This window comes from Colias philodice, chromosome 18 (assembly GCF_061535455.1).
Source record: "Colias philodice isolate Cphi_HAF_F1 chromosome 18, ilColPhil1 Martin Lab GWU primary, whole genome shotgun sequence".
NCBI lineage: Eukaryota > Metazoa > Arthropoda > Insecta > Lepidoptera > Pieridae > Colias > Colias philodice.
The window spans coordinates 4,502,525-4,516,086 of NC_143103.1; the positions used below are offsets into that span (position 1 = coordinate 4,502,525).

The following is a 13,562-nucleotide window of genomic DNA, read 5'->3' on the forward strand; positions in this document are numbered from 1 at the left end:
GTTGACGTAAGCTATGTTTTTGACATCCATAGACAATTTCTATTTACGTTTTCGTTCTAAAACTTGTTGTAATTTTAATAATAAAATTTATTGTACTTTAAAGTGAATGTATATAAAAATATCTATAAAAAATAGCATCAGTGAAATTGAAAGAATTATATTTATTCACAATATTCATTATCCAGTTCTTAGTTTCGTATAAAATTGACCATAGACTATATGACATATATTTTGGCGCTACATCCTTAGATCATTACTTAATGATCTAATAGCATCTACAGACGCTCCGATTTGGTTGGTGCCAACCATATTGGAACCGACATGGCAACCATTCCAACATTGCTACAGATTGTCCGACGGTTGGCCTTCCAACTGTCAGTTGACCATAGAGTAATATGTCAGTTGACCATAGTACGAAGAGAATGGGCTAAATTCTACTATAGAAATAGAGAAAATTACAGTCATATGCGGCTCTTATAACTTATTTTTTAAGGTTTTTAATGTAGCCGCACTGTCAATTTTTTTAATACTTCTAACATAATAAAATACGCTTGATTTCTGGCATCTCTATTTGCGTAATCTTTGTTACTTAAGTCCCACAAACAGGGAAAGTCTTTATATAGTTCCAGTAATTTTATTAATATGTCACGTTCGGTGACCGTAACTCCCTCGGCGTTCATGTTGACGTCCTACACCGGCGGCGTTGCAAATGTGAATGAGCCAATTACCTATATTACTCTATGGAATGAGCCGATTTGGTCGGAACAAAGCTTCCACACGTTCCAATTTGGTTGGATCGGATAGGAAGTTGGTTTGGTCGGTATTGCTGGCGCATCCGACCACGTCAAACCAATATTAATAATAATTATGTCGGACCGACCGCTCTCTACACTTTCCGATTTGGTCGTGGTCGGATGGTTGGCACCAACCAAATCGGAGCGTCTGTAGATGCATTAAGGCTACATCATTTCATAATATTATGAAATATTAAAAGAGTAATTAAAAAGAAGAATTTAGTGAAGTAATAGCAGTTGGATTTTTAAGTCTCACTCGTGTTTTTTCTGCAAAAAAATAATAGCAAGATTCAAGATTAATCTTCCAACGTGACTTTCGAGTGACCTTTAAGCGCCTCCAAGCTTCTTGGCGCCTCCATCTGCCTTTTGTAATAATCTGTGAAAACTAAAGTCAAGGTAGTGTACACAAAGAGTATGTTAAATGTTAATCCCTACGGGTAGTGTATAGCGCATGCGGTTGAGTTCATAATATTAGGTATACTACTCTTTGGTTGATTCCCAGATTTCACCGATATCTCAAAAGATCAGTTTAACTGATCTGATGACGATTACCACATTACCACACGATTACTTCATACCACACTACAATACAATTCATACCTCGTAATGAGTCGGTACCTAAGAGCAATAATGAGGTCGGTACCTACTCGGTACTCGGTACTTAACTCGGTATTCAAAATTACATTTAAAAATATTTGTACCCACTGTTGTTTGGTGCTAAATTTAAACTAATAATATAAAGCTGGAGAGTTTGTTTGTTTGTTTGTTTGAACGCGCTAATGTCAGAAACTACTGGTCCGATTTGAAAAATTCTTTCGGTGTTTAGATAGCCCATTCATCAAGGAAGGCTAAAGTCTGTATAATATGATCCACTAAGAAGTAAGAACAACAGGAGCGGAGCAATGTGAGTGAAACCGCGCACACTGCACAGCTAGTAATAGATAAACATGAAAACATTAAAAATTGCCTTCATTCTAGCGCAGGCGCCAGGTAATTCTCACTTATGAAAATCAATAATTGAATTTAGAAGGATAATAGTCAAAATTAGAAATTTGGGTGCAGGTGGGTATTTCTTCCTGCCTCATGATGATGGCGGTGACCGTAAAGTCTAAATATTATTATTTCTTAATTTCAGAGGTTTAAAGTTTCATCTTCACCTGTTGAAAAGGAAATCCCGCATGTTTTTCTTTCAGATGGCATATCCGGGTTAGGAAAATATATATATCCTCTGTCCTTTCTCGGGTCAAAAACGACCTATATTTGTATCTACCAAATTGAATGCAAAGCGGTTCAATGGTTGAGGCGTGAAGAAGAAACACTGTATTTTTCGCGTTTACCTAAGTATAATATTAATAAATATTTTATTAGTTACTTAATATATTTTATATACCTAACTATGTATTTACAAAAGTAACTAAAACAAAGACTAACTAACTATGATATAAATAAAATTAATTTCAACGCCCACGCCGCGTAAAAACCGTCTCATATACCTACCTACAGGCTACATATTCTATGTTTAAGTTTGTATCTACCTAATGCCTATATTATACGTAACTGGTTTTAACGTACATTATCAATGCCTCGTATTTTGATTTAAAGATGACCGCAAGTTCATTGTGTTATTTACGCAGACTCATTCCAGTTGCTATAATGATTGCCTATTAATCACCCGTATACAAATCGTACTTAAAGTAGAAAATATTCAGGGAAAATAATTTATTTATAAAGTTAAGTAAAGTGAGGTACATTAGAATGCTTTTATTTCATGTATTGTGGGTTTCGTTGTTCATTAGTGTTAAGTCAGCGAAAATAATCAAGGACGCTATTGGTTTTCCGGAGGTCGAGGAAAATATTATTTTAGTTAATAAGCAGGTGAGATTATCTTACGTTAAATATTGAACAAACCTGAAACTACAATATTTGTTTCTGTAACTAATAATATTTTTCTAAATAGTTAATCTGTGTGTTTTTAATCTATACTAATATTATAAAGCTGAAGAGTTTGTTTGTTTGTTTGTTTGTTTGAACGCGCTAATCTCGGGAACTACTGGTCCGATTTGAAAAATTCTTTCGGTGTAAGATAGCCCATTTATCGAGGAAGGTTATAGGCTATATATCATCACGCTACGACCAACAGGAGTGGAGCCACGGGGGGGAAACCGCGCGGAGCAGCTAGTGGTATTATAACCACAGTCGTCCTTCGCTATTGGAATATGTATTGTAAATTATTCTGATAAGAGAGACCACAGTAAACAAAACAGATTAGAAATAGAATAAGCTACATTATATCTGTAATTTTTAGTTGATCCTTGATTACATGTATCATAAACACAGGTCACAGAGTTAAAAATGCTTTGGCACTTAAAACTAAAAGTAGGTATCCGGTTTAAAAACAGTTAGCCTACAATCTCTGGTATTTAGAGTTACCTACCTTTTTTGCAAAAATACCGCTAATTCAATGACCCGAATCCCATTACATAATCATATATTCAATATGAATTTCTTTATAAGTATATGTGTACCTCAATATATATACATAGTTACTTGTCTGAAAATTTCGTAAAAGATGCTAAAGTAATTATGTACCTACTCAATACATTTATTTTTACTCTCTCCATATTATGATAATTATCAATCATATTTATGCACACCTAAAAGACTTGATAAAGTTCACCTTCGCAGCATTATTCAATTTTGAACGTACAGACAAATGAACTGAAAAATTTAGCAAGGTCACTTTACACATTAACCATGTTTTCCTGTTCGTATTTTATGTTCCGACTAATTAAATTTATATTACAACTATGATTAATTTTTGTGGTGAAGTTTTTTTCTTAATTATAAAAATATGTATAATGATTGTTAATAATGGCCATTGTTGCAATTAGAAATAGCGAATATGTTGATAGAATGTAATTCATGAAAAACATAAAGGCTGGTAGGTACTGAGGTGTAAAAACTAAGTAGTACCTAAGTTAATAAGGTGGACTAAGTAGGTTTGACAATACGTATACAATTCTCATAGTAAAATTATTTTAATATTATATTATAGCTTATATTTAAACGGCACATATAATTAATATTGGAACAATAACGTACAGGATCGGCTGCCAGTTTTCTTGCCATCAACATGTAGAGAAAACGAGTTGTATTATCCAGGAGATCAAAAAGATGATTGGATTTGTGACTGTCGCCCCGGTGAGTTTTTTTATTATATTTATAGTATTTATTTTATTTATTTATTTATTTATAACACTTCATTGTACAAAACAATATAGGAAATGTGGTAGATACAAATTAATGAGGTACGAAAATTTTGCACAATAGGCGGCCTTATTGCTACACAGCAATCTCTGCCAGGCAACCTGGTAGGAAAGGAAATGTAAGAAGAATAAGGATAGCGCAAAAAGAAATAAAAGAAAGGATATATTAAAAAAATGCCTACATACTACATAAACTACATATACTGTACATAGATACCACATAGTTATATAAATATACTTGTATTATACACTACACATACTACAAAAATATATATATAACAATATATACAAAAATTATAATTATACATAAATTAATGCAACTATTGCATGGCTAGATAATGAGCTTTCAATAGGGACTTAAAAGAACAGAGCGTTTGTGCACGTCGGATACTTTCCGGCAAGGCGTTCCAGAGCTGAATGGCACGAACAGTAAACGAATTGTCATAAAAGTTTGACCGATGGACAGGAGTACATAATAATAAAAGGTTGGAAGAACGAAGAGTGAGAGTGTGAGTAGAGCTAAGATAGTTAAAGTTGTTTTTTAAGTAGGACGGTGTTTTAGGGTGAAATAAAATACAATACAGGAGATGAAGAATGTGAGTATTCCGGCGGAAGCGAACGGGGAGCCAGTTTAATTTTGTTCTAAACTCAGAAATATGATCAAATTTACGTAATCCATAAATAAATCGTATACAAAAATTTTGAAGCTTCTCAAGGGTGTCTAGTTGGTATTCGTGGAGATCTGGATAGGATGAATCGGCAAAATCAAGGAGAGGAAGGAGTAAAGAATGAGCTAACGTAATTTTCGTAGCGATCGGTAAAAAGTTTCGTAAGCGCCGTAGCGAGAACGCCGATGAGAAAACCCTTTTACGGACTTGTTTTATTTGCTCATCCCACGAAAAAGTTTGGTCAAGTGTCAAACCAAGATTTTTTACTTGTGTGCTATAAGGGATAGACACACCATCAACAACTATACTTGGTAAATCGGCCCAGTCGATTTTTGATACGAGCTGCCTGCTTCCGAAAATAATAGCTTTGGTTTTAATTGGGTTAACTGTTAAACCGTAATGTTTACTCCATGAGACGATTGTCGCAAGATCAGCGTTTACTTGAAAAATCGCTTCAGGTAGTTCGAGTAGTGATGCGTGTTTATATAATTGGAAATCGTCTGCATACATATGGTAGGGTGACTCAATATTTTTGGAAATGGTGTTAATAAAAATGGAGAAAAGGAGGGGAGAGAGAACGCCGCCTTGAGGAACGCCAGCAGTAACATTGCACCAAGATGAGGAAATCTCCTCAATCTGTATACGTTGCCGACGTCCCCTTAAGTAGCTATGTACCCAATCGATAGCCGATGCAGATAAATTAAGGGACCGCAGTAAAGCCAGCAATATGTCGTGATCGACCGTATTGAAAGCGTTACTAAAGTCCAGCAACGTTAGAATTGTGAGCTGCTTATTGTCAAAACCTCGCCGGATGTCGTCAGTGATTTTGATAAGTGCAGTGGTCGTACTGTGACCGGGACGGAAACCAGATTGGAAAGGATTAAGGAGATTATTGGAGTTAAGGAAAATACTCAATTGCTCTTGAACCAGTCGTTCGAGAACCTTAGAGAGAAATGGAAGGATGGCAATGGGTCGGTAATCAGATGTAGTGGAAGGGTTAGGAATTTTTGGGAGAGGTATAATGTGAGCACTTTTCCAATCATCAGGAAATATGCCAGATGTAATGGAAAAATTTAGGATATGTGTGATAGTAGGATTGATTATAGGGAGGATTGGAATGATCATGTTCCGACCAATGCAGTCACTACCGACGGCCTTTGAAGTGATTGACAATATGCTTTTCTTAACACTACACTCGGTAAAACGATTGAATACAAAAGGAGGAAAGCTGGAATGGGGTAGGTTATTTAGGTAGGATAGTGTATAAGATTTAAGGGTAGGATGGAAATCTGAGGGAGGATTGGAAAAATGGGAATTGAGAACATTGGCCTGGGTTGAATTAAGACAAGGATTTTGTTGGGATCTGCCAATTCCAAGGGATCTTAGGAATTTCCAAGTTTTAGAAGGATCACCATTGTCAACCGACTTAGATATATAAAGTCGTTGAGCATCCCTACACAAAGTATTGCAGCGGTTTCGAATTCGATTAAATTTTTCACGATTTATATCCGAATTAGACAACTTTAATTTAGTCTTTGCACGCGCCTTCTTCCGTAAAAGTGATTTAAGGTTGTCGGTCATCCAAGGGGCAGGCAGGTGCTTCAACTTAACTGGACGCATAGGAGCATGCGAATCATAAAGTTGAAGAATTAATGAATTAAAAAGTGACACTTTATCATTGATGGTTTCAGCAGACGAAACAACCGACCAGTCCATGTTTATTGCGTCTTCGCACAAGCGCTCAGAATTAATTTTACCGAAATTACGTTGCAAAATAATCTTAGGTTTCGATTTAGGAAGTTTTAATTTGTAAGAAAGGAAAATAAGGTCATGAAAGGAAAACATGTCAGCTGAACGCTGTCCGTGCTCAGCGACATGCGTTGGGGAGGAAACAATAATGAGATCAAGGAGGGATGGGGTACAGTTGGGAGAGGAATGGGTAGCCTGTAAAGGGAGGATTTTAAGATTATAGGAATCAACTAAATTTATAAGCTTATTACTACGATGATCACCCTTGAGTAAGCAGGTGTTAAAATCTCCCATAAATATAATATGATTATAAAGAGGAGAAAAGGATTCAAGGATCTGGTCGAAGGAATGGAAATAGTTAACAGAGAGGTTAGGGGAGTAGAAGACGCCTAAAAGGATTTTAGTGTTGGAAGAAGTTATTTCGACAAGGAGATGTTCAGCTGCATCGCTAGGTGGCGGCTGAGGGGAGGAGCTAACAATAGTGTAAGGAATGTGAGAACGTAAGTAAATTGCAACCCCTCCTCCGGTCCGACCCATGCGATCGTTCCTTATTAACTGAAATCCTGGAAGACTATAAGAAGAGGAAGGGAGACAGGGTTTGAGCCAGGACTCTGAAATTAATATGGCATGTACAGGATGGGAGTCAAAGGTAGCAAGGAGGTCAGGGTAGTGTGCCGGAATACTCTGGGCATTTATATGAATTACATTAAAGTTATTAGGTTGATTGGAGAATAGAGAGGAAATGCAAGGAGAAGAAGAGGAAGTCAAACTATTAAAACTGTCGCTTTCTGAACCATTTGAAGAGAGTGAAAAAAACGCTTCGCTTTCCGTGCTATCATTTAAAGCCATGACGAAAATAATAAATAATTAATATCAAAAATAATATTCTTAAAATATAATATGTATATATATAGTAATAAAAAAATATATATTAAATATAATAATAAGTCTAAGTTTAAAATCCAATAATCTAACAAGACCTTTACCACCAGTTATTATATACCGAAATTAACACACTACTTGAGTAAATTACAATTCAAATGTCCAAAGCGCTAGTATCCGTGACAACTAAAAGAATAAAAGAATGACACGAATTATCATTGTCAAATGTCACAACAAATTACAAAAACAAAGGTACCTACAATAATAATTACTTGATGTGAAATTTTAATTTAAAATTACCTTAAAATTTAATAACATATACAGCTAAAATACAGCTAAAAGTTACTTGAAGAAAAGAGACGTTCACACTATTTAAAGAATCAAGAAGTTAAAGTAGTAAATACCGAAACATAGAAATATTTTGAAATGAGATATTAAATATTATAATACAGTGATAAAACAACTACCAATTTTGAGTCTAACAAGTGAAGTCAAAAAGCAATAAAAGAGTACAGAATGCAACCTACTTAACTCTACCGAACCTCTTGGGTCTTGAATTAGGCATCTGTTTTGAGTTAGTGGAAGTAGAAGCCGAGCCAGAAGAACCCCCAGCAGCAGATGGGATGCCATCAAGTTCAGCCATCATTGTGACCTTGTGTCTTGTTCCATCTGTGGTTTGCACAATAATATGACCGTCTCTGGTCCAGCAATTGGATACACCAAAGCGAGATCTTGCCGAAATAAAGACATCATGTCTTTCTTTGATCAGAAATTCGGATAATGTATAACCACTACCCTTCAAAGAAGTTTTTGAGAACCATATGGTGTCCCGCACAGAAACATCTTTAAACTTAATGATGATCGGTCTGGGCTTATCTGACTTCACAGCTCCTAAACGGTGGCACCGGGATATAGCTTCTTGTTGAAAATGCGGGACTTTTAAGTGATCTGTTACAACTTTGGTTACAAGACTGGAAGGGTTTTCCTTTACTGCTTCTGGCACTCCATGGATCAGCAACATTTTTCTCCGACTTCTCATCTCCCATTTAATGTATTGGTTAGAGAGGAACTCAATTTGGGATTGTAAAGTATGAAGAGAAGATATGACAAATGAGCGAAAGCTATTGAACTCCGCCGCTAATCTTGAAGTGGGGCTGGCAGATGCAGGTTGAGGATTGTTAGTGCTGTTGACATTCTGCAGCTCTCGTTGAAATTCAGCCATTTTATCATTAAACAATGCTGCCATTTCTGCCATTGAGTGTTTGACGGATTCCATTGTGATGAGATTCAAAAATGATGTTATTACAGTAGTGTTGAAATGTTGAAAATTTATGTAAGGAAAGTGAACTAGTGGGCAAAGGCACAAATTTAACACATAGAGGTAAGAAAACAACTGTAATTATGTATATAAAACGAATTTAAATACAAGAGCTTTCAAAAAAAACGTGTTTCTACTTTTTGCTCCTACCCTCAATAATGTAGGTAGGTACGTATAAAGATTTTGTTTAAAGTAGATAGGACATATTAATATAAATTATAAACAATCATTCATGAGATGAGAATGAGAATGTTTAACTTATAGCACGTGTCTCACAATCTAAAAAAAATCATTCATATGTATTGAGTAATACCGTAAACCATAGCCGTAAACGAAGTAAAATTGCGTGCGTCGATGAACGTTTTATGGAAATCCTGCTATGCAAAAATATATGGTGCTGAATTGTTATCTGATTTTACAAACTAAATCAAAGCAGTCGCTCAATAAGGGCTGACATTCACATTAGCACATTCCAAACACAACCCATAGAAATACGTTCAGTAGAACTCAGTTCGAGTTTGCTATATTTTCGTTTTATCAGTTCGATTTCACCATTAAAACAGACTTTTGGTAAATATAATAGCTAATAGAATTCATAAAGTCATTCTAGAAACTAATCCTCATTAGAACCATAAAAGTGCAGCAATCTTAGGCCAAACTAGGTGCAAATCTCGGAAAATTGAGATACTCAGTATATTACCAAGTAACATTTTGTATTCTGGCATCCTAAAACTAAACTGTCCTCAAAATTCACATACGTTTTTTCGTTGTAATATACTGGGTATCTCAATTTTCCTTGGTCAAAGCCTGAAATAACTGGACTATAACACGAAATTCGCGATGTAGATCGCTTTTTCTGTAACCTCGTGATCGCACTGTGTAAAGTAAATGTTGACAAATGCCATAATATTTGTTCGTTGATTAATGTACATGTATTAATTAATTCATAACGTCCACCGAAGTGGGCTTTAACGAGCGAGTTCAGCTAGAATTAGTACAATATTAAAGTTCCTACGTTTACGGTTCAATCAATTTTGGTTTCAGGTTATCTATACCACCCAGATTCAGATGCTTGCTGGCCATCGTATCGACGTGGACCGTGTAAGGAAGATGAACATTTGATACTGCTTGCCCTAACATCTGTTATACCAGTCTGTAATAAAAATCCTTGTGAAGATGGCTTAGTTTTGTGGAATGGGAAATGCGAGGCTTTAGGTGCCATGGAACCTTGTAGAAATGTGTTCCCTCTCTCAACCCTTTGGATAAATGCAACCACAGTCACTGTAGATTGTGTTCCTATAAATATTGATAACAGATTTGTCTCCGATATCGGTGATACTTGCTTACCGGGTTGCAAAAGAAGTATTAAGAAGAAGTGTATGCCTTTGATAACGTAAATTCGTTATAATGTAACTTTTATGTAAAATTATATAAAAGCTAATGCTTCAATAAACTATGAATATACTGACGGTTATGAAGTTTTATTTATCAACTAGCTGATTTTATATAGGTATAGAATTTCCGAATGTCTTGTGCAGTGACGAACACTGGGATGATATCTTCCCACTTAAAAGACTTAATTTCAATCGACTCTACCAAAGTATAAACGAAAGATTGTGGGCATATTTTACGTTTCACGCAACCGTAATATAGTCTAGTTTACATAGCTAGAACTCAAATCTACTTATCTAATTTTTTTTCAGCACTACACCAAAAACTAAAAAATAACGGTCGTTTTCGGCTGCAAAATCACGTCACCTGACTTTGACGTGTGTTTACCATGACATGTAATAATTCTCTGAAAAGTGTTTCCATGAAAAAAAGTTCTCTGAAATGTTAAGATTGCGTAGATAAATGTTACACTGCATTAGGTTTAAGCATATAAAAATAAAACACGATTTACTTCAATCTGAGACGTGGGAAGTATAGCTCCCAGCGTTTTAATAAGGGTTAAACTAAAAATGTACGGGATGTGCGATTTTTTTGCACCCGAGTGTATGCATTGATGATGATGATGATGATGATGTATTGGTGAAGTGCTTATTAATAATTTATTTGTAGCGCGGTACAATAAGATATTGAAGGTAATTAAAAATGTAGTGTTATACCATAGAGCATTAAACCAACTTTAATGCTCTAAGGCTGAAACTGTCGATAAGAGAGATCATAATATACCTACAAATATGAATCGTACCTATCAAAATAATGTTATACTGAATAGGGATTTTTTATTGCTATTCCTATTACCTATGCATATTTTATAAAGGTAAATCATAAATATTTGAATCGGTAATTACGCGGGGAAAACCCTGTTATCGATCTTTATTTTTTACCTCCTCTATCTTCTTTCTTATACAGGGTGTCCCACTGTTGGTATACTAAGCTCAAAGGAGGTTATAGTTTTGAATACGCTGAGTACGTAAAAAATAATTAAAAAATTCCTGACGCATTTTTTTTTCAAAAAGATGAATTCTTAAAACTCTATGTGTACACCCATAACAAGCAACCCACCCAACTTTGCCACCAGCACGTGAGCTATCGTTTAAGATTATGTTTTCATAGACAAAATGCTCACATTAGAGGAGCGGTATATGCCGGCTGCGCGAAGCTAGAGAAGAAAATATAGATTTTCAGGAAAAATTTAGCGAAAAATTTTTGATGTAATTTTCTTTTTTAAGTATTTTTTACGTGATCAGTATATGCAAAACTACAAGTCCCTTCGCGCTTAGTATACCAATAGTGGGACACCCTGTATATTATAAAAATGAATCGCAAAATGTGTTGGTAAGCGCATAACTCGAGAACGGCTGAACCGATTTCGATAATTCTTTTTTTATTATATTCCTTGAAGTACGAGGATGGTTCTTATGTAGAGAAAACGTAAATATTATGTACCACGGGCGAAGCCGGGGCGGACCGCTAGTTTATAATAAAATCATGTACCTATGTAAGATTCAAGAAATTAAAACTTAATTATAAGACTTAAATCGTAGAAATCTACTGAATGCTCTATTAAGCTTGAATGACAACAAATTTCTCTTAACAGCTCTCAACACACGTCCAAAATTAAAAGAAACTTTGTAAGATATCTCCCCAAAACCACGCGAATTTTTGAATTGAAACTTCTTTAGAAGTGTTGAAAATAAAATTTCACGGTCGCGTCAATACGGTCACGTCATGGAGTAAGGCGACGATTTTGGTATCTTTGAATATTGCCAAAGAAGTTTCACTTCTGACACGTGTGCTCGGCACACAAGCTCTTTTTTAATGTCGATAGATTATATCACTGATTAGAATTTACAATAAATAAAAATGCGAGAAGCTCCCCGATGGAATTATATTTTTTACAAGTAAACAAAATTAAATAATTGCCTCAAAGCAAATAATAAAAAATTTACAAAGATATTGTGCAAATACGTAGGTAATGCTCGAAATATGGTAGAAGTGGCTCTTAAAATCGCTCGAAAGTCAAAGTCTAAACCTTAGGTCTAAACTATAAAATGATTTGAATAACTCCATCTGGGATCCATGGTAATAAAGCGGAGTAATTTGTTGCCATGGCGTCCATCTGTATACCAACGCTACAAGAACTATTGTGTTGTGCAAAGTATCTGAATGTATTTTGCTTCTATAATTTCAATCGTGTTTATTTTCTGTAAAACATTTTTGTTTTTTATATAATAATTGAACTTCTGTAATAAACAACTTCAGTGAAATAATACAAGATACTATGTAACTTTAAATAGGAGGACATAATTTATGAAGATATTTAAATATGTGAGTATTTAAAACTATAGTTTCTTAACTTTTAGTATAACTCCAACAGAACCAATGTCACCTAAATTAAATATACTAAGTAAACTTATTTAAATTGTGAACGTCACATTCAAAATTGAATTTATTAATATTTACCATATTTACATATTTTTTAAATTATCAATAAATATTTTAAATATTAAATTAAGTTCATATTTAAATACACGGCAAACTAAAAGATCTCAGGTAATTCAAGTCCTTCTAGTACCGTAGTTTGCATTATTATGGTCTACCAGAATCTGATGGCATATTTATATTTAAGAAATAAAAGATTTTTATGTGGCAACTTATTTGACAACTATCAAATTGGATGTCAAATTATTTGTCTTTTTTGCAGTTGATGAATAATTTTTAGGATTTTGTCTAAAAAATCTTCGAAAATGTCGAAAAAGCCGCTGCGATCACAAGCAAGAGGTGTTGTTTATAATGTGTATAGAAAAACATTCGATGAAGAAGGGTCAAACACATCACAATTTTCAATTTTGAAGATTTTATTGGTAAATTGGACTTACCCGTTTTGATACTATAAATTAAAAAATATTATATGTAGGCATGGACGTATAAAAAAAGACGGACGGTATATCGCCTAAACATTGAGTGAAGCCTAGTAATGGCGGCGAAACATCCATGTGTGTGTGCCATGTTGCCATGGCAACAGCTGTCCTGATGACAATGGCGGCTGTATTTTTTTCTATAAATTTTGCCGTAATAATTTTGTCATTAAAACATAAAAGAAATAACTTGCTTCCCTGTGGAATGTAATCCCTTGTGTTTTGTTATTTAAAATTGTACTGATGCGACACCATTTAACCACGCAAGACGGCATTTTAAATATTTTTTGTGAAACAGTGACGCAGCTAATCAGTCGGTAGTTCACGACGTAATGGCGGCCGACTAGCTTACTATGGTGAGAGCGTGTGCGTGTTTATTGTCTTGACACGATCGCTAGCTTACTATGGTGGCTTCACGTTGTTTGTTCGTAATACGGCGTCCGTCTTTTTTTATACGTCCATGTATGTAGGTAACTATAATATTGTTTGTTGATAAGAATATAATTTTATGAAAACTT

The 13,562-nt window shown here is 34.8% G+C and overlaps 2 protein-coding genes across 2 annotated transcripts; one reads left to right on the top strand and one right to left on the bottom strand.

Annotated features, from left to right (window-relative positions):
• The first annotated feature begins 2,397 nt into the window (after positions 1 to 2,397).
• Positions 2,398 to 10,146, top strand: LOC149480380 (uncharacterized). The gene is made up of 3 exons (XM_089706519.1): positions 2,398 to 2,669; positions 3,899 to 3,995; positions 9,722 to 10,146. Exons 1-3 carry the CDS (start codon positions 2,550 to 2,552, stop codon positions 10,072 to 10,074), a joined length of 570 nt encoding a protein of 189 aa, XP_089562645.1. The 5' UTR covers positions 2,398 to 2,549; the 3' UTR covers positions 10,075 to 10,146.
• On the bottom strand, positions 7,859 to 8,726 carry LOC149480381 (uncharacterized). The gene has a single exon (XM_089706518.1). It carries the CDS (start codon positions 8,633 to 8,635, stop codon positions 7,883 to 7,885), a length of 753 nt encoding a protein of 250 aa, XP_089562644.1. The 5' UTR covers positions 8,636 to 8,726; the 3' UTR covers positions 7,859 to 7,882.
• Positions 10,147 to 13,562: the final 3,416 nt, after the last annotated feature.